Genomic DNA, 22,655 nt, shown 5'->3' on the forward strand with positions numbered 1-22,655 from the left:
CAAGGCCACACAGCAGACAAGTGGTGGAGCCGGGATTAGAACCCATGACTTTCTGATTCCCAGGCCCGTGCCCTGCCCATTATGCCATGCTGTTTCCCCTATACTATGCATAGCACCACACTAGGCTCTTGGGAGGGTGCAATATAACAATAAACCAATGTATTCCCTGTCCACAATGAGCTTACGCTCTAGAGTAATAATAATTATGGTATTTGTTAAGCGCTTACTATGTGCCAAGCACTGTTCTAAGCGCTGGGGGAGATTCAAGGTGATCAGTTGGTCCCACTTGGGGCTCACAGTCTTCATCCCCATTTTACAGATGAGGTAACTGACGCACAGAGAAGTGAAGTGACTTACCCAAGGTCACACAGCAGACAAGTGATGGAGCCGGGATTCGAACCCACGACCTCTGACTCCCAAGCCCGGGCTCTTTCCACTAAGTCATGCTGCTTCTCAAGTAGCAGTAGAAGGATAATAATAATAATAAAATAATAATAATAATGGCATTTGTTAAGCGCTTACTGTGTGCTAAGCACTGTTCTAAGCGCTGGGGGAGATACAAGGTGACAAATTGGTCCCACTTGGGGCTCACAGTCTTAATCCCCATTTTCCAAAGGAGGTCACTGAGGCCCAGAGAAGTTAAGTGACTTACCCAAGGTCACACAGCAGACCAGTGATGGAGGCGGGATTAGAACCCACGACCTCTGACTCCCAAGCCCGGGCTCTTTCCACTAAGCCACGCTGCTTCTCAAGTAGCAGTAGAAGGATAACAATAATAATAATAAAATGATAATAATAATGGCATCTGTTAAGCGCTTACTGTGTGCCAAGCACTGTTCTAAGAGCTGGGCACTGATCTAGAGTATCCAGAATGCAGAATTTCAGAATGCAAAGTTTCAGAACGCGAAATTCAGCCTGCAGAACTGCAGACTGCAAACCCGCGGAGGGCAGGGCCCATCCGCAATTTTTTCTCTCCCTTTTCCGATCGCCTCCGCTTCCCGCTTCCTGCACTTCAAGTGCAAGACCACCCCCCGAAATGCCACGGAGCGCGACACCGGAGATGCTGGGTTTGATGGCTGAATTTTTTTCTACTGGAAATCTAGAATTGAATCATGGACATAACCGTCGATTTAAGTCAGAGATAAGCGTCGATCTGAGCCCGATCTCCGCCAAGTCAGGTATTTCTGAGATATCGATCTGGAAGGGAAATTCCGAGATATTCAAGTAGCAGCAAAAACCACACGTTTTGCACAAGCTGAAAGTGAGGGGACCCTGGGTGGAGGATTTGTGGGTTTTCCCTCTGCTAGTGTCTCAACCGGGCCGGGGCTCTTGGGGTGCGGAAGTGCTGTTGGAAGTCGGGGTGCCTGGTAGTAATAATAATAATAATAATAATGGTATTTGTTAAGCGTTTACTATGTGCCAAGCACTGTTCTAAACGCTGGGGGAGATTCAAGGTGATCAGTTGGTCCCACTTGGGGCTCACAGTCTTCATCCCCATTTTACAGATGAGGTAACTGAGGCACAGAGAAGTGAAGTGACTTACCCAAGGTCACACAGCAGACCAGTGATGGAGCCGGGATTAGAACCCACGACCTCTGACTCCCAAGCCTGGGCTCTTTCCACTAAGCCACGCTGCTCCTCAAGTAGCAGTAGAAGGATAATAATAATAATAAAATAAAAATAATAATGGCATTTGTTAAGCGCTTACCAAGCACTGTTCTAAGCGCTGGGGGAGATGCAAGGTGATAAATTGGTCCCACTTGGGGCTCACAGTCTTCATCCCCATTTTACAGATGAGGTCACTGAGGCACAGAGAAGTGAAGTGACTTACCCAAAGTCACACAGCAGACCAGTGATGGAGGTGGGATTAGAACCCACAACCTCTGACTCCCAAGCCCGGGCTCTTTCCACTAAGCCACGCTGCTTCTCAAGTAGCAGTAGAAGGATAATAATAATAATAAAATAATAATAATAATGATGGCATTTGTTAAGCGCTTACTGTGTGCCAAGCACGGTTCTAAGTGCTGGGGGAGATACAAGGAGATAAATTGGTCCCACCTGGGGCTCACAGTCTTCATCCCCATTTTACAGATGAGGTAACTGAGGCACAGAGAAGTGAAGTGACTTACCCAAAGTCACACAGCCGACCAGTGATGGAGGTGGGATTAGAACCCACGACCTCTGACTCCCAAGCCCGGGCTCTTTCCACTAAGCCACGCTGCTTCTCAAGTAGCAGTAGAAGGATAATAATAATAATAAAATAATAATAATAATGGCATTTGTTAAGTGTTTACTTGGTGCCAAACACTGTTCTAAGCGCTGGGGGAGATTCAACTTGATCAGTTGGTCCCACTTGGGGCTCACAGTCTTCATCCCCATTTTACAGATGAGGTAACTGACGCACAGAGAAGTGAAGTGACTTACCCAAGGTCACACAGCAGACCAGTGATGGAGGCGGGATTAGAACCCACGACCTCTGACTCCCAAGCCCGGGCTCTTTCCACTAAGCCACGCTGCTTCTCAAGTAGCAGTAGAAGGATAATAATAATAATAATAATAAAATAATAATGGCATTTGTTAAGCGCTTACTGTGTGCCAAGCACGGTTCTAAGTGCTGGGGGAGATACAAGGAGATAAATTGGTCCCACCTGGGGCTCACAGTCTTAATCCCCATTTTCCAGATGAGGTCACTGAGGCCCAGAGAAGATAAGTGACTTGCCCAGTCACACAGCTGACAAGTGGCAGAGCCAGGATTAGAGCCCATGACCTATGCCTCCCAAGCCCGGGCTCTTTCATTCATTCATTCATTCATTCATTCAATCGTATTTATTGAGCGCTTACTGTGTGCAGAGCACTGTACTAAGCGCTGGGGAAGTCCAAGTTGGCAACATGTAGAGACGGTCCCTACCCAACAGCGGGCTCACAGTCTAGAAGGGGGAGATAGACGACAAAACAAGACATAGTAACAAAAGAAAATCAATAGAATAAATATGTGGAAATAAAATAAATATAAATAAATAGAGTATTTAGTCTACTGAGTCTCTATTCACTGAGCCACGCTGCTTCTCTAAGCAGGATGCTCCTGGAGGGTGGGGAAAAGGTCAAGTGTCCCTCCCGTCATGGACCATGGCACAGTCCCAACCTGGTTCCTAAGAAAGTGGGAAGGGGAGGGGAGATAATAATAATAATAATAATAATGGCATTTATTAAGCGCTTACTATGAGCAAAGCACTGTTCTAAGCGCTGGGGAGGTTACAAGGTGATCAGGTTGTCCCACACGGGGCTCACAGTCTTAGTCCCCATTTTACAGATGAGGTAACTGAGGAGAAGGAGAACAGGGATTTGGGGACTGGGAGGGTGGAGAAGGTTGCCCCGTGTGAATGTGTGGGAATAGCTCAGCGCTTAGAACGGTGCTTGGCACATAGTAAATGCTTAACAAATACCATTATTATTAATAGTTGTACTCTCAATCCATCGATCAAATATTTACATACCTCTCTTCAAGGCCCTACTGAGAGCTCACCTCCTCCAGGAGGCCTTCCCAGACTGAGCCCCTTCCTTCCTCTCCCCCTCGTGCCCCTCTCCATCCCCCCTATCTTACCTCCTTCCCTTCCCCACAGCACCTATATATATGTATATATGTTTGTACGTATTTGTTACTCTATTTATTTATTTTACTTGTACATATCTATTCTATTTATTTTATTTCGTTAGTATGTTTGGTTTTGTTCTCCGTCTCCCCCTTTTAGACTGTGAGCCCACTGTTGGGTAGGGACTGTCTCTATATGTTGCCAACTTGGACTTCCCAAGCACTTAGTAAAGTGCTCTGCAATCGCTCAATAAATACGACTGATTGATTGATTAATATCTGCAATTTACTGCTTTTTATTAATGTCTGTCTCCCCCTGAAGACTGTAAGCTCATTGTGGGCAGGGGATGGGTCTTCTTATTGTTGGATTGTACTCTCCCAAGCGCTTAGTACAATGCTCTGCACACGGTAAGTGCCCAATAAATATGATTGAATGAATGAATGAATGTTACTTTGTATTCTCCCAATGCTTAGTACAGTGCTCTGCGCATAGTAAGCGCTCAATAAATATTATTGAATGAATGATTCCTTCACTGTATTCTCCCAAGCACTTAGTACAGTGCTCTGCACACAGTAAGTGCTCAATAAATACATTTCAATGAATGAATATTATATTGTACTCATCCAAGCACTTCGTAAAGTCCTCTGCACACACTAAATGCTCAATAAATACGATTGAATGAATGAATAATAATAATAATGATGGCATTTATTAAGCGCTTACTATGGGCAAAGCACTGTTCTAAGCGCTGGGGAGGTTACAAGGTGATCAGGTTGTCCCACAGGGGGCTCACAGTCTTAATCCCCATTTTACAGATGAGGTCACTGAGGTACAGAGAAGTGCCCAAAGTCAAGTGGCAGAGCCGGTATTTCAACCCATGAACTCTGACTCCAAAGCCTGGGCTCTTTCCACTGAGCCACGCTGCTTCTCTAATGAATAGTTATTGAGCACTTACTGTGTACAGAGCACTGCACGAAGCGCTTGGGAGAGCACACGGACCCGGGGGAGGAGTCGCAACGGCTCCAACCAGGTGTGGGGGCCACGGAGGAAATTCAGAGAAACCCAGAGGGAGAGTCTGGGTGGGGACAGATTGGGCTGGAGTTTGGCATCGGGTGACATCGTCATGATACCCCTCATGGAGGGTGAACCTCAGGGTCCCGCCGACCATCGCTGACCACCCTAACGTCGAGCAGAGGCCGGCTCCGGCCTGGGTGGCTGGATCGTACCCGCCACGGCCTGGAGGTCCTACGTGACCGTTCTCCATCGTCTGCAGCCTTCAGAAATCACGCGTTTCCTCTAAAATACCGAAGTAATTTCATCCTCTTCTCCTCAGACCTCGACCGGTTCCATGAATAGCTCGAGCTTGACTTCCTTTCACCATAAGGTCACAGGAAGTGAGCGCAGAGGAATAGGTAACCGAAGCCAAGTCAGCGTTCTCTTAATTCTCTGCTTAAAACCACAGCCTCGGCTGATTTCCCCGCCTCCTTCGGGCAGGAAGGGGCACGGAGGAGGCCAAGGTAGGAGAACCTGGTTCTCGATGCCCAGTTCAGATCGATCCGAGGGAAACAACTGATTTAGCCTGATCCTCTAGCAATCTTTTCGGTCCATTCGGTCACTCGCTACCATGTCTGCAGATGCATCCTCTCCATCATTCCAGCCTTTTCACGCCCTTCAGCTCCCGGAGCTTTATTTGCCAATAAAGCTGTCGCTTGGTATCGCTGAGAGGAGAAATCATTTTATCAATCAATCAATCAATCAATCAATCGTATTTATTGAGCGCTTACTATGTGCAGAGCACTGTACTAAGCGCTTGGGAAGTACAAATTGGCAACACATAGAGACAGTCCCTACCCAACAGAGGGCTCACAGTCTAAAAGGGGGCCGAACACTTATCTGCTGGCCGAACACTAATTGGCCTTTTCTCAGTTTCATCGCGGCTCAGGATTCCTGGATTTTTTCTCTTCCCCGCCTTGGGTCTACGTGATTATGAACAATCAACCAATGGCATTTCTTGAGTACCTACTGAGTGCCGGGCACTGTAGTACGCGCTTGGGAGAGTATGACAGCAGCGTGTTCCCCGCCCTCAGGGAGTTTACAGTCTAATGGAGCTGACGGTTAAAAATGATTTACAGACAGTGAAAGATAGAGGAAGGACCAGTATGAAGCAGGAAGCAGGAGGAATACATCAGGGGGAAATAGCTGAACGGATAATTGAATTGTCAGATGAAGAGACAAATAATCTTGGCAATGAGAGGGAAAGAGGGAAATCCAATCGGAGAAGGAGAGTGGTGGCCTAGTGGAAAGAGCGTGGGCCTGGGAATCAGAGGACCTGGGTTCTAATTCCAGTTCCACCTCTTGTCTGCAGTGTGACCTTGAACAAGTCACTTCACTTCTCTGGGCCTCAGTTACCTCATCTGTAGAGAAGCAGTGTGGCTCAATGGAAAGAGCCCGGGCTTTGGAGTCAGGGGTCACGGGTTCAAGTCCCGGCTCCGCCAATTGTGTGACTCTAGGCAAGTCACTTAACTTCTCTGTGCCTCAGTGACCTCATCTGTAAAATGGGAATTAAGACTGTGAGCCCCCGTGGGACAACCTGATCACCTTGTAACCTCCCGAGCGCTTAGAACAGTGCTTTGCACATAGTAAGCACTTAATAAATGCCCTTATTATTATTAGTCTTCTAGACTGTGAGCCCACTGTTGGGTAGGGACCGTCTCTATATGTTGCCAACTTGTACTTCCCAAGCGCTTAGTACAATACTCTGCACACAGTAAGCACTCAATAAATATGATTGAATGAATGAATGAATGAATTATTATTCTCTGGGCCTCACTTACCGCATCTGTAAAATGGGGATTAAGATTGTGACCCCATGTGGGACATGGACTAGGCCCACTCTGAGTGGTTGTGAGCCCACTGTTGGGTAGGGACTGTCTCTATGTGTTGCCAACTTGTACTTCCCAAGCGCTTAGTACAGTGCTCTGCACACAGTAAGCGCTCAATAAATACGATTGATTGATTGATTGTATCTAACCCAGTGCTTAGTACAGTGCTTAGCATATAGTAAGTGCTTAACGAATATCATAAAAAAATCAGAGACCTAAGATAGGAGGGAGTTAAGATATTGAGGGCTTTAAAGCCAATGGCAAGCAGTTTCTGTCTGATGCAGAGGTGGATGGGCAACCACTAGAGTTTCTTGAGGAGCGGGGAAAAATGGGCTGAATATTTTGTTAGAAAAATGATCCAGGCAGCAGAGCGAAGCATGGACTGGAGTGGGGAGAGACAGGAGGCTGGGAGGTCAGTGAGGAGGCTGATGCAATAATCAAGGCGGGATAGGATACATGCTTGGATCGGTGTGGTAGCAGTGTGAATGGAGAGGAAAAGGCGGATTTTAGCGATGCTGTGGAGATAGAACCGACGGGATTTTGTGCCAGGTGGAATATGTGGGTTGAATGAGAGAGACGAGTGGAGGATGATGCCACGTTTACGGGCTTGTGAAACAGGGAGGTTGGTGGTGTGGTCTACAGTGATGGGAAAGTCAAGGAGAGGACAGGGTTTGGGTGGGAAGATGAGGGGTTCTGTTTTGGATGTGTTGAGTTTTGAGGTGACAGCAGGACATTTAAACAGAGATATCCTGAAGGCAGGGGAAGATATGACACTATGGAGACAAAGCGAGATGGAGCACCTTAATAATAATAATAATAATAATAATGATGGCATTTGTTAAGTGCTTATTATGTGCAAAGCACTGTTCTAAGTGCTGGGGAGGTTACAAGGTGATCAGGTTGTCCCAGGGGGGTGGGTGGGTGCTCACAGTTTTAATCCTTAGTTTACAGATGAGGTAACTGAGGCCCAGAGAAGTTAAGTGACTTGCTCAAAGCCACACAGCTGATAATTGGCAAAACCAGGATTCGAACCCAGGACCTCTGACTCCAAAGCCCGGGCTCTTTCCACTAAGCCACGCTGCTTCTCTGCACCTTGAAGTGACCGCCTCACTCATTTGACATCTGGAGCTGCCCCTCTTACTACAGTGATCTGATGATCTTGTATCTACCCCAACGCTTAACACAGCACTCGGCACATAAGAAATGCTTAACAAATACCACAGTTGCAGTGTTTTGCTCTCAGAAGTTGCTCATTAAATACTACCGGTTGGGCGAGAAGCAGCATGACTTAGTGGAAAGAGCACGGGGCTTGGGAATCAGAGGACGTGGATTCTAATCCCAGCTCCACCACTTGTCTGCTGTGTGACCTTGGGCAAGCCACCTAACTTCTCTGTGCCCCAGTTTGTTCATCTGTAAAATGGGGATTGAGACTGTGAGCCCCACGTGGGACAACCTTGAATCTACCCCAGTGCTTAGGACAGTGCTTGGCTTAACAAATACAACAGTTATTATTATTATATTAACCCCTTCCTTCCTCTCCCCTTCGTCCCCCTCTCCTTCCCCCCCATTTTACCCCCTTCCCTTCCCCACAGCCCCTGTATATATGTATATATGTTTGTACATATTTATTACTCTATTTATTATTTATTTATTTTACTTGTACATACCTATTCTATTTATTTTATTTTGTTAGTGTGTTTGGTTTTGTTCTCTGTCTCCCCCTTTTAGACTGTGAGCCCACTGTTGGGTAGGGACTGTCTCTATATGTTGCCAATTTGTACTTCCCAAGCACTTAGTACAGTGCTCTGCACATAGTAAGCGCTCAATAAATACGATTGATGATGATGATGATGATGATTATTAAGAGGTCTCCTCTTGGTTCCGAGGTTGTGGTTTCAAGCAGGCACTGTGGGTCACCCCTCTCCCACCCTGCCCCGATTTCTTCTTCTTGGGGGATAGGGGACGGGGCCTTCATGGGGGACTTTGTCCAAGGTGCCTGGCAGAGGGATGGCGGCCAAAGTGGCCGCAGCTGTCACATTTATTAATGATAATAATAATAATGTTGGTATTTGTTAAGCGCTTACCATGTGCCAAGCACTGTCCTAAGCACTGGGGCGATTACAAGGTAATCAAGGTTGGCCCACGCAGGGATCACAGTCTTTATCCCCATTTTGCAGATGAGGGAACTGAGGCACAGAGAAGTTGATGGCTTGCCCAAAGTCACACAGCTGACAAGTGGCGGAGGTGGGATTAGAACCCATGACCTCTGACTCCCAAGCCTGGGCTCTTACCACTGAGCCATGCTGCCAAGCAAATGATGTGTCTATAACTATAATTCTATTTATTCTGATGGTAATGTCACCTGTCTTCTTGTTTTGTTGTCCGTCTCCCCCTTCTAGACTGTGAGCCCATTGTTGAGTAGGGACCATCTCTATATGTGGCTGACTTGTACTTCCCAAGTGCTTAGTACAGTGTTCTGCACACAGTAAGCGCTCAATAAATACGATTGAAGGAATGAATGAATGAATGAATGAATGTGTGAATGTTGTGGTCACCTGTCCGGCACCCCCGATTTCCTACCTTCCTGTGTCTGCCAGAGCAAATGATCGTCTTAACGCCTTGATGAAACAGTGTCCATACTCCAGTTTATTATTATTAATAATAATGAAAATAATAATAATAGTGGTATTTGTTAAGTGCTTACTCTATGCCAGGCACTGTACTAAGTGCCGGTGTGGATACAAGCAAGTCAGTTTGGACACAGTCCATGTTCCCCATGGGGCTCACAGTCTTCATCCCCATTTTATAGATGAGGGAACTGAGGCCCAGAGAAGTAAAGTGATGATGATGATGACTATGGTATTTGTTAAGTGCTTACTATGTGTCAAGCACTGTTCTAACTTCCGGGGTAGATACAAGCTAATCAGGTTGTCCCACACGGGGCTCACAGTCTTAATCCCCATTTTCCAGATGAGGGAGCTGAGGCCCAGAGAAGTGAAGTGATGATGATGATGACGATGGTATTTGTTAAGCGCTTACTATGTGCCAAGCACTGTTCTAAGTGCTGGGGTAGATACAAAATAATCAGATTGTCCCACGCAGGGCTCACAGTCTTAATCCCCATTTTCCAGATGAGGTAACTGAGGCTCAGAAAAGTGAAGAGACTTGCTCAAGGTCACACAACAGACAAGTGGTGGAGCAGGGATTAGAACCCATGACCGTCTGACTCCCAGGTGACAGGCATTCTCCCTCGCCCGGAGCCGGCCTCTGTCTAAGCCTGGCCTGATTTCTTTAATAACAATAATAATGGCATTTAGAGCAGTGCTTTGCACATAGTAAGCGCTTAATAAATGCCATCATTATTATTCATTCATTCAATCGCATTTATTGAGCGCTTACTGTGTGCAGAGCACTGTACTAAGCGCTTCACTGTACTATTATTATTATTTCTTTCCTACCCAGGGACGTCGGGCTAAGGGGGCTAGCTGATGAACGTCCCTCCTGGCCCGTCAGTCTCTCCGAGAGTGTGTGGGGCCTGCTTGGCTCACCTTGGCTCGGCTCTGAGTTCCTCCTCACGCCCGGTGCCTTTGGGGTCCCTGCCCGTTTGTGGTTTGACCATTGTTTGAGTCCTTTCTAGGAACAGATAAGGATCTCAGTTACCCAGAATCTAAAACCTCAAGTACAGAAGCTTGAAGTGTGGTCAGGGTCTGCCCTAATTTCATTGACTCAAAATGAAAGCGAAGCCCGGAGGAGTGGGATGCGAAGGAGAAGGTGGCAGGCCAGCAGGCTGAACGGCCCCCACCGAGGCCCTTCCTCAGACAGATGCCCAGCCCGTTCTCAGCCTGCCGCCGAACAGCACTTTCAATCAATCAATCGTATTTATTGAGCGCTTACTGTGTGCAGAGCACTGTACTAAGTGCTTGGGACGTACAAGCTGGCAACATATAGAGACAGTCCCTACCCAACAGTGGGCTCACAGTCTAAAAGGGGGAGACAGAGAACAAAACCAAACATACTAACAAAATAAAATAAATAGAATAGATATGTACAAGTAAAATAAATAAATAAATAGAGTAATAAATACGTACAAACATATATACATGTATGCAGGTGCTGTGGGGAAGGGAAGGAGGTAAGATGAGGGGGATGGAGAGGGGGACGAGGGGGAGAGGAAGGAAGGGGCTGAGTGTGGGAAGGCCTCCTGGAAGAGGTGAGCTCTCAGTAGGGCCTTGAAGGGAGGAAGAGAGCTAGCTTGGCAGGTGGGCAGAGGGAGGGCATTCCGGGCCCGGGGGATGACGTGGGCCGGGGGTCGACGGCGGGACGGGTGAGAACAAGGCAGAGGAGCGGAGGGTGCGGGCTGGGCTGGAGAAGGAGAGAAGGGAGGTGAGGTAGGAGGGGGCGAGGTGATGGACAGCCTTTCAGTCGTATTTATTGAGCACTTACTGTGTGCGGAGCATTGCACTGAGCGCTTGGGAGAGTACAATATAGCGCTAACAATAACTGTGCCATTTGTTAAGCACTTACTATGTGCCAGGCACTATATTAAGGCGTTGGGAGAGTACAATACAACAATAATCACATATTCCCTGCCCACGACGAGTTTACGGTCTAGAGGGAGCTTGTCTGTTTTCCCGCCTACACTGGAAGGTCTTTGTGGGCAGGACTTGTGTCTACCACCTCTGTTGTATTGCACTTTCCCAACCGCTTAGTACAGTGCTCTGCACACAGTCGTTGCTCAATAAATGTCATTGATTGACTGATGAAAAGCTGCCTGCCGAATGGCACAGAAATCCCTTTAACTTTAGTTAAGCTGGGAATGAGATTCTAGAAAATGCAGCATGAATTTAAGGTTTGAGGACAGAGTATAAAATGGGAGGGCAGGGGATTAAGAGACCTAGTAAGACAGCCTCCTTCTCCCATCCCTTGCGAGCCAAGAACATCCAGGATTTGGGACTAAATCTTAAATTGTCTGCTCCATCTCTGGGCCCTTATGCTCGTTATGGGCAGGGAATGTTTCCACAAATCCTGTTGTAGCGTACTCTCCCAAACATTCAGTACAGAGTTCTGCACACAGTAAGCACTCAATAAATACCACTGATTGATTGACTGAGGGACTAATAATTCTGTTTTCCACAGCCATCCTTTTATGATTTTGTAGATTTCAACTGTGTTCCCTCTCAGCCTTTGCCTTTCTAGAATGAAAGATGGACTCTTTTAAGTCCATCCTTATTCAAGGACTTCTCTGTCCCCTGATCATCATCCCTAGCTTCAGGAGACAGTGTTTTAGGACAACTGGCTACCTTGCAATCTTTTTTGGGCAGCATGTGGCAGCAGGAGCAGTAGTGGTAGTAGTAGTGATAATGATGGCATTTGTTAAGCGCTTACTACATGCCAAGCACTGTTCTAAGCACTGGGGTAGATACAAGTTAAGCAAGCCGGACACAATCATCTGGGTCTCACAGTCTAAAGAGGAGGGAGACCAGGTATTGGATCCTCATTTTCCAATTGAGGAAACTGAGGCACTGAGAAGTGACTTGACCAAGGTCACACAGCAGACCAGTGGTAGAGCTGGGATTGGAACCCAGGTCCACTGATTCCCAGGCCCAGACTCTTTCCACTAGGCCAGGTTGCTTCTCTAGCAGTAGCACTACTAGTAATGAGAGTTCACTGAGTACGTATGCCTGTACTAAATGCTTAGGAAAGTTTAACAGAGGCACAAATTCCCTACCCACAAGGACCTTGTAGTCTAACGGGAGAGGCGGCTGTAATAATATTTGCAAACAGTAGAACCGGACTAATTGTATGTCAAAGTGCTACTGAATAGACCTAGCATTCTCTCTAGAGAACAAGTACTGAAGACAGATCTTGATGAATGTGTTGCTTCTATCTGGGGCTGGTAGGTTGTTACAACTGGGAATGTTGGGAATGAATTAGGAAAGGCTTGTTGGAGCAAGGCGGGATTTTAGGAAGGCTTTGAAGGAGGAGAGGGGCTGAGGTCCGGCAGATCTGGGGGCAGGGGAGCAGTTCAGAACTGGGGGGAATCGTGGGAACGAGGGGTCGGAGGCGGCTGAGACAACGGCTGTCTCCCCCTCTAGACTGGAAGCTCACTGAGGGCTGGGGATGTGTCTGTTTATTGTTCTGTTGTACTCTCCCAAGCGCTTAGTACAATGCTCTGCACACGGTAAACGATCCAGAAATACAACTGAGTGAATGAATGAATTGAATGAGATCTGGGTCCGTGAAGAGGTGAGTTCGGGAGGAGTGGGTGGAATCTGCAAAATGGAGGGAGCAGGTGAAGAGTGAGTAAGTCAGCTGCATAAAGAATTCATACCTCCATGTATAAGTCACTAATTTCCTTAGTAGGCGGGTGGAAACCTAGAGTATTCAACCCTCGCCAGAAGCATGATTTTCTCCTCCCCACGAATGTGGTGCCTCAAGAGTAGGAGGGAAGGAAACGGATTTGACAAGCACCAGCCATGCGAGAGGCCCTTGGGAGCATTCTGGGAAAGGCCTCTCCCTCCCCACAGGGCCGGTGAAGTATGTTCAAAATGTCTCTGGTTTCCCATCACGCTTCCACTGAAAAGTGGTAAAGAGAAGTCCCTTTGCCGAGGGCAGAAAAGAAAGTCATCACACTTCTAGCCCCAGAACCCCACGCCCTTTCATTTCATTTCACAGCTTAGCCAGTATGCAAAGTTTGCTTTCTGCTGAAGGAGAGAGAAAGAAAGTGCTCATGTTCAAATGATATCCTAAAAGGCGGTGTGGCCTTAGTGGAAAGAGCACTGACTTCGGAGTCAGAGGAGCTGGATTCTCATTCTGGCTCTGCCAATTGTTTGGGCAAGTCACTTCACTTCTCTGTGCCTCTGTTTCCTCAACTGAAAATGGGGATTCAATCCCATTCCCTCCTATGAAGACTATGAGCCCTATGTGGGACAGGGACCGAATCTACCCCAGTGCTTAGAACAGTGCTTGACACACAGTGAGTGGTTAACAAGTATAATGAAAATAATAATAATAATAATAATAATGATGATCTCTCCTACTTAGAGTGAGAGTCCCATGTGGGACAGGGACTGTGTCCAACTTGATAAAACTTGTATCTACCCCAGTGTACAGAACAGTGCCTTGAGATAGCAAGTGCTCAACAAAATTTCATGAATAAAAAAACCTCAAGGCCATTTTCACGATAAATCGTGCCTATCTCTGTTCTTTGGAAAGGCCTGAGACCCTCCTTAGACACCCAAAGTGAGGCAGGAGGGCATCGGGATTGGGGGTTGTTTTCCTTGGGGAAAACCTCGACTGTTCCACTCTGACCCAGGAGCTGCAGACCGGCTGGGTCGGAATGCCGAACCAAGTCCGCCGGTGGCAGTCCTGGATCTGTTTGTCTCCCTGGTTTACAAACTCACCACCGGTAATAAAGCCAGGGAGTCCAGGAACGATGCCTGCTTCTGTCCAAGCCTTAGGATAACTCCTTATGATGTTTACTATGCTTATTAAGCACTTCCTACTGGCGCAAGCACTGTGTTGAGCGCTGGGGTAGATACAGATATTCAGATCGGACGCAGTCCCTGCTCCATTCGGGGCTTACAGTCTATGAGGCTGGAAGAATAGGTATCTTAGCTCCATTATCCAGATGAGGAATCTGAAGCTCAGAGAGGTTAATTGACTTACCCAGGGTCATGCGGCAGGTCGGTGAGAGCTGCGATTTGAACCCAGGTCTCCTGACTCTCAGGCCTGTATTCTTTCCTTTAGGCCTCCCCGCCTCCCCAGATGGAGAATCAATCAATCAAGAGTATGGATTGAACGCTTACTCCATGCACAACACTGTTCTACGAGCTAGGGAGAGTACAACAGAGGTGTTAGACCAACATAGAAGACACTTATTTGTTTTAAACAAAGGCCTGACACGCAGCTACAAGAATTATTTTTATTGAAATCCAGCGTCTTTCCTTCTTTCTATCAGAATGATTTCCAAAATATGACAGTACGAGGAAGATCAGAATGAAATTAGTGCCAACACTTTAGGGAGGAGTGGGGGAGTTTTGTTGCAGGGAACCTGGCTTTTCTCCCACTGCCCGGGCTGGTCGGGGGTGCGGGAGGCAGGGAGGATGTTTTCCCCCAATTTTTGCTCTGAGCTTTTCCCATCCCCGTTGCCCACCCACCCCGTTTCTGGAGGGTGGGCTGACCAGGGATGGTGGGCAGAGGAGAGGAGCATGTGCCAAGTACCAAGTGCTAAGTGCGGTCCTCCCCGGATGGGAGGATGGAGAAATGGGAAACAGGTTGGGAGGATGGGGAGACCAGCTCCCGCTGAAGGAAGACCCTGTTTTTCTCGGTTTCATAGCCGGGAAAATGAAAAAGAAGCGGGTGTGACAAAGAGTGCAGGGAAGGGGGCTCTGGAAACAAGAGTGCCCTTTTCCAGCCGGAAAAACTGAGTCCTCTTTTTCATCAAAGCCCTCTCGGGTTGGGGCTTTCGGTCTGTGCCTCCGAGAGGAGCTGGGCAGCACCGTTTTGCTGATGCAAAATTAACCTTCCACCCCCGGGCTGGCCCTCACCAAAACCCAGGGGCGCCCCAGGGCTCCCCACTATGAATACCGTGCAAAATGTATCTGCTAACCACAGCTGAGGGAAAATCCCAAATCCCCAGGCACATTGAGTCAGAAACAAACAACCTATTCTGTACACGTGGGCTTTAAATACTCACTCACACTCACTCACTCCCTCTCTTTCTCACACACACACTCAAACACACATGTGCACATTTGTACACACGCCCAACCCCACATGAGTGCATATGCATGTGTGCACATACATACACTCACAAACGTCCCATTCCCCTCTCCCCACAGAACACACACATTTTCCAAAGTTCATTTCCTCTCTGTCATGACAAGGCAGGGTTGTGGCCTGACAGCTTTCAACAGCATAAGAGTCTAGGCTAGAGCTGGGCCTGAGCTTCCATAGTCAACTGAAACTCTGGCTTAATAATGAAGGGATGGTTCTTGCCCCACTGAGCTTAGCAGGGTTACAGGCTGGATGTGCGGAGCTTGGAAAATAGGTATCCACCCTCCCAGGAGTCCTGAAATGCTCCTGCTAACCAAGGGGGGAAGGAAGAGGGGCAGATGGACACTGAAGCCCCACCCCACGCAGGCCTTGGGAGCGCCCAGATCAGGACCTGTGAGCTCTTTCTTCCCTGCCCCCAGCCTTGGGGTCAGTGGGTCAATCGTATTTATGGAGCACTTACTGTGTGCAGAGCACTGTACCAAGCGCTTGGGAGAATACAGTAAACAGACATATCCCTTTCCCACAATGAACTTGCAAGCTCACTACCTCCCTGGGTACCCACGCACCTGACTTCGAGGTGCAAATGCTTTCAATCCCCCCCTACACACATACATGTTCTCCTGACACCGTCCTTCTCCCCATCTAGACCAGGAGCTTGCTGTGGGCAGGGAATGTGTCTACCAACTCTGTTACGCTGTCCTCTCCCGAGTGCTTAGTATGTGCTCTGCACCCAGTAAGCGCTCATTAAGTACCCCCGACTGAATGAACGCGGCGAGATGTCGGAGTAAGCTCCTTGTGGGCAGGGAATGTGTTTGTTTATTGTGCACTGCACTGGACTCCCCCAAGCTCTCGGTCCAGTGCTTTGTGCACAGTAAGCGCTCAATAAATACGACAGAATGAATGAAAGAGTCGGCTGTGCATGCCCAGGGTTGGCTGGGTTTAGCCACGTGGACTGTCACCACAAAGGGCATCCCGGGCATAAACCTCGAGGCCCAAGAGGGCCGGGTGTCACCAACGACGGCAGCTTCTTCTGGGGGGAAGTAGCAAAACTGAAATGCGATGGAAAGGAAAATTGCCCTTTTTCCCCCGACCCGATGACTGTCTGGTTTGTTTACATCGGGCATTTCTGTCGGTGAAACCAACCGCACCGGTTTCGCTTTTGGTTTGCCGGAAGCCTCGTCTCGCGGGATTCTGCTGGCAGCGGCGTCCCCAGGCCCGGCCTTGCTGTGGTTGGCACCTCTCCAGCGGGTGAGGGGGGTTTGGGGGAAGGGGGCTGTTGAGTGCATTCAAAGCTACAATCTGAGCTCGCTTTTGCTCGCCTTCCATGTGCTTTCCCCACCTTTCCTGAGCTGTTCGTCCTGGCTGTCAATTCCTCTGGGGGCCCGATGGTCTCTCGCAGAGGCCGCTCAGCTTGGCCAGAGATGGAGGGAAGGAGGGAGAGGGTGAGAGAGAGATTGAGATGGAGAGTGAGAGGGCTGGGAGCAGCTGTAGTGCTAGCTAAGCCGGAGAGGGATGGCCCCACTTCAGTCGGTCAGTCAGTCCATCATATTTATTGAGCGCTCACTGTGGGCAGGGCACTGTACTAAGTGCTTGGCCTCCGCTGACCCCACAGGACCAATGGAAAACTGATGCTCTGGCAAAGAGCCGGCCGTCGAGCCATCACCTGGTTTGTTCTGGTTACCCAGACAAGCGTAAAGTGGTAGCTGAATGCCTCGAGAAGCTGTCTTTATTCCTGGCGCGGGTGACCGACGGTCACCCGTGTCTTGGGGTGGTGGGAATCTCCCAATTCATTTAGCGATACCCCTATTGGTGGGGTGGGGAGGGGGCGGTAGGGTGGGCTGGAAACGGGCTCCCACCCACGGAAATCTCAAACGCTATCTCCCCCGTGCCGCCACCGCTCGAGTTGGGTGGGCTGGACAAAGCCCACCCTCCGACTACACACAAGCGATTTACCCAAGGTCATAGGGCAGGCAAAGTGGAGGAGCCAGAATTAGAAACCAGGTCCTTCTGATTCCCAGGCCCCTGCTCTCTCCCCTCTGCCACGTGTGGAACCGGAATCCATTTCCGAAAATGGCCTTTCAGAAGGCCCCCTGTCCACCTGGGGCCTTCGGGGTGGGGCTGGACAGGAAGGGCAGAAATGGGGGGGTGTCTTCTCCTCTGCTTTCCCAAACACTGCAGTGGTCACCACCCTACACCCCGGGACCCAGAAGCCCAGGGCGAGATGGCAAGCCACGGCCCAGGGTCCGAGGGGGAACGGCCAGGCCTGGGGGGAAGAGGGGGCGGCGAGGCTGTGCGGTCTCGGGTCCGGGACGGCTCAAGCTGTCGGTGGGGAAGCGAGTCCTGGGCAGGGGGAGGCGGTCCCCCTCCCTGCTCTGGCCGAAAGACAACTCTGCTGTCCTCGGTTGGGTCCTCGACCCTGAGCCCCGTCCCCGGCCTAGCACCCTGGGGCCAGTCCAGGCCCGGCAGGCGAGGCGGGTGGCCACCGGTCCTCCTGAGGGGCGAGGAGAAGACCAGGGCGAAGCCTCCATCGCAGCGGAAGGAGCCGGCCCGGGTGGCCTCCACCACCATGTCCAGCAGGCCGACCACACAGTCCGAGCACCAACTCCCCAGCCAGAAGCGGCCCTTCTGGAAGGCGATCCGGAGGCTGACGGGGCCCGGGGGGGCCCGGACGCTCAGGCTGAACAGGCAGTTGACCTGGCAGCTGTCGCGCAGCAGGTAGGTGCCCACGGGCTCGGCCTCCAGCCGGGCGTGCGCCTCGCCAACGGGCAGAGGGCCCCAGTAGAAGTCGACGGTCCGCAGGAGGCTCAGCGACCGCTCCACCGCCTTCCACTCGCGGGACCGGAAGGCCCGGTAGTGAGTCGGGGCCGAGCGGGGGGCTGGCTGCCGTGGAGGAAGAGGAGGAGGAGGAAGAGGAGGAAGAGGAGGAGGAGGGAGGCTCTCGGGGACGTGATGAGGTGCCTCACCTGCCCTCCCTCCGACCATCTCTCACAGGGCCCATGAGTCCGAAAAAGAAGCCATCCTCAGCCCATGGCCTTGCTGACCCTTGACCTGCGGGAGAGATGGAGGGACAGACCTAGCTCAATAACTCATTCATTCATTAGGTCGTACTTATTGAGCGTTTACTGTGTGCAGAGCACTGTACGATGTGTTTGGAAAGTACAATTCAGCAATAAAGAGAGACAATCCCTGCCCACAACAGACTTACGGCCTAGAAGAGGCAGCAGCCTAGTCCCGGCACCACCGCTTGTCTGCTGGGTCACCTTGGGCAAGTCACTTCGCTTCTCTGGGCCTCAGTTCCCTCATCTGGAAAATGGGGATTGAGACCCGGAGCCCCACGTGGGACAGGGGCTGTGTTCGACCGGATTAGCTTATATCTACCCCACTGCTTAGATCAGTGCTTGGCACACAGTAAATGCTCAACAAGTACCATAATAACAATTATTATTATTATTACTATTTTCACTCAGACTCTACCGCTTGCAGCTCCGAGCAGGGAACACAAAGCAAGTGTTAGATAAGGCCCATTCATTCATTCAATCATATTTATTGAGCGCTTACTGTGTGCAGAGCACTGGACTAAGCGTTTGGGAAGTACAGGTCGGCAACATATAGAGACGGTCCCTATCCAACAAAGGGCTCACCGTCTAGAAGGGGAAGATGGACAACAAAACAAAACATGTGGACAGGTGTTAAAATCGTCAGAACAAATAGAATTAAAGCCATATGCATATCATTAATAAAATAAATAGTAAATATGTACAAGTAAAATAGAGTAATAAATCTGTACAAATATATATACGGGTGCTGTGGGGAGGGAAAGGAGGTAGGGAGGAGTGGGTGGGGAGGAGGAGAGGAAAAAGGGGGCTGAGTGTGGGAAGGCCTCCTGGAGGAGGTGAGGTCTCAGTAGGGTTTTGAAGGGAGGAAGAGAGCTAGCTTGGCGGGTGTGTGGAGGGAGGGCATTCCAGGCCAGGGGAAGGACGTGGGCCCATTCATTCACTGAGTGATTTCAGCCCTTCCCACTCACCCTGGTTCTACCTACGCTCCTCAGAAAACATCACCCGTCCTGGCCCCACCACCCCCAATGTTCACTCCCTGCAACTCCTCCCACAACACCCCCATCCCGGCCCTGGAGCCGTGGGGGGAGGGTGGGAAAAGGGGGTGGTCACCATCTCAGCAACCAAAAATAAAACCTACTTAACCGGGGTTCAACCACTTTAGTGATCCCTGTAGGAGAGGAGGCCCCAAGCCAGAGAGAGGGAATAATAATAATGTTGGTACATGTTAAGCGCTTACTATATGCCAAGCAATGTTCTAAGCACTGGTGTAGATACAAGGTAATCAGATTGTTCCACGTAGGGCTCACAGTCTTTATCCCCGTTTTACAGATGAGGTAACTGAGGCCAAGGGAAGTTAAGTGATTTGCCTAAAGTCACACAGCTGATAAGCAGCAGAGTTGGGATTCGAACCCATGGCTTCTAACTCCCAAGCCTGTGCTCTTTCCACTAAGCCATGCTGCTTCCCAAGCTTCCCTTCCCAGGGAAGGGGAGGAAGGGATGGGAAAGAGTTTTTTTTAAATCTCCCTTACCACTACTGTCCTGCACCTGGGCTTTGGGGTTCCCCTTCTTAACAATAATAATAATAATGGTATTTGTTAAGAGCTTAACTATGTGCTAGGCACTGTACTAAGTGCTATAGTGGATACAAGCAGATCAGGTTGGACATAGTCCCTGTCCCCCATAGGGCTCACAGTCTCAATCCCCATTTTGCAGATGAGGTAACTGAGGCCCAGAGAAGTGAAGTGACTTGCCCAAGGTCACACAGCAGACAAGTGGTGGAGGCAGAATTAGAATCCGTGACCTTCTAACTCCCAGGCTTGTGATCTATCCACTAGGCCATGTTGATCTGTCAAGTCCTGGTCCACCACTGGCTAGTCAACCTCTCATTTTCTAGCCAGAGTGACTATCCAGTGGCTTCCAAATTCCTCCCACCACTGACTGTCTATGGTAACGGGAAGAGTCGCCAACAATGCGGCCCCGACGCCGGATACAAAGTCAAGCTGGGCTACGACCAGTAACCGCTTGGACAGACATTGTGATTTGGGATGGTGGGTAGATGGCGGAGGAGGAACTGGCGGGGTGGAGCGACGGACTGGATGTGGGAGTTGAAAGAGAGGGAGAAGTCAAGACTGATGCCAAGGTTATGAGCTTGGGAGACGTCGGCGGCGGCGAGCGTAGCAGCAAAGTTCGGCAGAGGGAGAGATTTGGGAGGGAAGATGAGGGGATCCGTTTGGGATGCGGTGAACTGGAGGTGCTGGCGGGGCATCCACGTAAATATGCCCCGGACGCAGGAGGAAATGGGAGATTGCGGAGAAAGAGAGAGACGGAGGTCGTTGGAGCAATGTACGTGGGGAGAGTCGTCCTCCCCCTCTAGACTGGAAGCTTGTTATGGGCAGGGAATGGTTCTGCTAATTCTGTTGGATTGGAGTCTCCCGAGTGCTTAGTACAGTGCTCTGTGCAGAGTAAGCGCTCAATAAATACGATCGAGTGTTAGAGGGGCTAGTTAAAGCCAGGGACAAGGGTAGGCTCCCCGAGGGAGTTACTGTAAACTTAGAAGGGAAGAGGTCTCCTAAAAGAGTCCTGAGGGTTAACCTGATGACTTTGTAAATTCCCCAGCACTTAGAACAGTGCTTTGCTCATAGTAACCGCTTAATAAATGCCATCATCATCATCATCATCACCACTGCAGACTGAAAGGCAGCAGAAGAGCCAGGGCAGATGAAGGGTAAATTCCCGCTGCCCACGTTCTGCCTCTGGCCTAGACTACACACTCTCTCCTAGTCCTGGCTCCACCACTTGTCTGCTGTGGGACCTCGGGCAAGTCACTTAACTTCTCTGTGCCTCAATTCCTTATCTGTAAAATAGAGATTAAGACTGTGGGCCCTACACGGGATGGGACTGTGTCCAAACTGATTTGCTTGTATTCACCCCAGGGCTTCGAACAGTGTCTGGCAAATAGTAAGCGCCTAACAAATTCCACAATTATTATTATTATTATATCCTACAGACCACTGCTGTCCTCCACCTTCGAAGTTTTATTAAAATCCCATCCCCTTCTAGAGTCCTTCCCCGACTAAGCCCTTATTTCCCCTACTCCCTCTCCCTTCTGCATTGCCAATGTACTTGTATCTGTACAATATAAGCAACTGATATTCACCGCACTCTCAGCCCCACAGCCTACATGTACATACCCATAAATGATTTAAATGTCTGTCTCCCCCTCTAGACTGTTAGCTCCTGGAGGACAGGGAATGTATCTACCAACTCTGCTGCATTGCACTCTCCCAAGCGCTTAGTTCAGTGCTCTGTACAAAGAAAACATTCCAAAAATTTCATCGAATGACTGATGGATTCCCAGGAAACAGTATTCTTTTGGCAGGAATTCTGAGGATAAGCAGTCAGAAAGCAACATGCCCTAGTGGGAAAGAACCCAGGACTGGGAAACAGGAGACCTGGATCTAGTCCAGCTCTTCAGGGGCCTGTTTGCCAGAGAAGCAGCGTGGCTCAGTGAAAAGAGCACGGGCTTTGGAGTCAGAGGTCATGGGCTTGAATCCCGCTCTGCCAATTGTCAGCTGGGTGACTTTGGGCAAGTCACTTCACTTCTCTGGGCCTCAGTTCCCTCATCGGTAAAATGGGGATTAAGACTGTGAGCCCCACGTTGGGCAACCTGATCACCTTGTAACCTCCCCAGTGCTTAGAACAGTGCTTTGCACATAGTAAGTACTTAATAAATGCCATCATTATTTTTATTATTATTTTTTTATTTGTGACTTTGGGCAAGTCACTTAACCACTCTGGAAAATGGCGATAAGATACCCGCCTCTTCCTTATCAATCCTGGCCCCACCACTTGTCTGCTGTGTGACCTTGGGCAAGTCTCTTTGCTTCTCTGGGCCGCAGCTACCTCATCCGTCAAATGGGGATTAAGACTGTGAGCTCCACGTGGGACATGGCCTGTGTCCAACTTTGTATTTACCTCAGCGCTTGGTACAGTGCCTGGCACAAAGTAACCACTTAACAAATGCCATAAAAAAAATGGAGCAATCCTCAATACAGAGGAAGACAAGGATCTGGGACACCTATATTGTCATGGGGTTCGAATCCTGGCTCAGCCACTTGTCAGCTGTGTGACCTATTTTACTTCTCTGTGCCTCAGTTACCTCATCTGTAAAATGGGGATTAAGACTGTGAGCCCCACGTGGAACAACCTGATCATCTTGTATTCCCCCCAGTGCTTAGAACAGTGCTTCACACATAGTAAGCGCTTAACAAATTCCAACACTATTATTATTATTATATTCTTGGATTGGTGAGGACTGCCAAGCAAGCCCCTGCTCTCTCCTCGCCCTC

The 22,655-nt window shown here is 49.4% G+C and overlaps 1 protein-coding gene across 1 annotated transcript; it reads right to left on the reverse strand.

The window, feature by feature from the left end:
• Positions 1–896: 896 nt before the first annotated feature.
• On the reverse strand, positions 897–18,232 carry LOC119936630. The gene is made up of 5 exons (XM_038756087.1): positions 17,545–18,232; positions 16,399–16,523; positions 16,210–16,299; positions 13,784–13,858; positions 897–1,088 (listed from the first exon to the last, which is right to left on the reverse strand). Exons 1-5 carry the CDS (start codon positions 18,230–18,232, stop codon positions 897–899), a joined length of 1,170 nt encoding a protein of 389 aa, XP_038612015.1.
• Positions 18,233–22,655: the final 4,423 nt, after the last annotated feature.

Source organism: Tachyglossus aculeatus, chromosome 14 (assembly GCF_015852505.1).
Source record: "Tachyglossus aculeatus isolate mTacAcu1 chromosome 14, mTacAcu1.pri, whole genome shotgun sequence".
Lineage (NCBI taxonomy): Eukaryota > Metazoa > Chordata > Mammalia > Monotremata > Tachyglossidae > Tachyglossus > Tachyglossus aculeatus.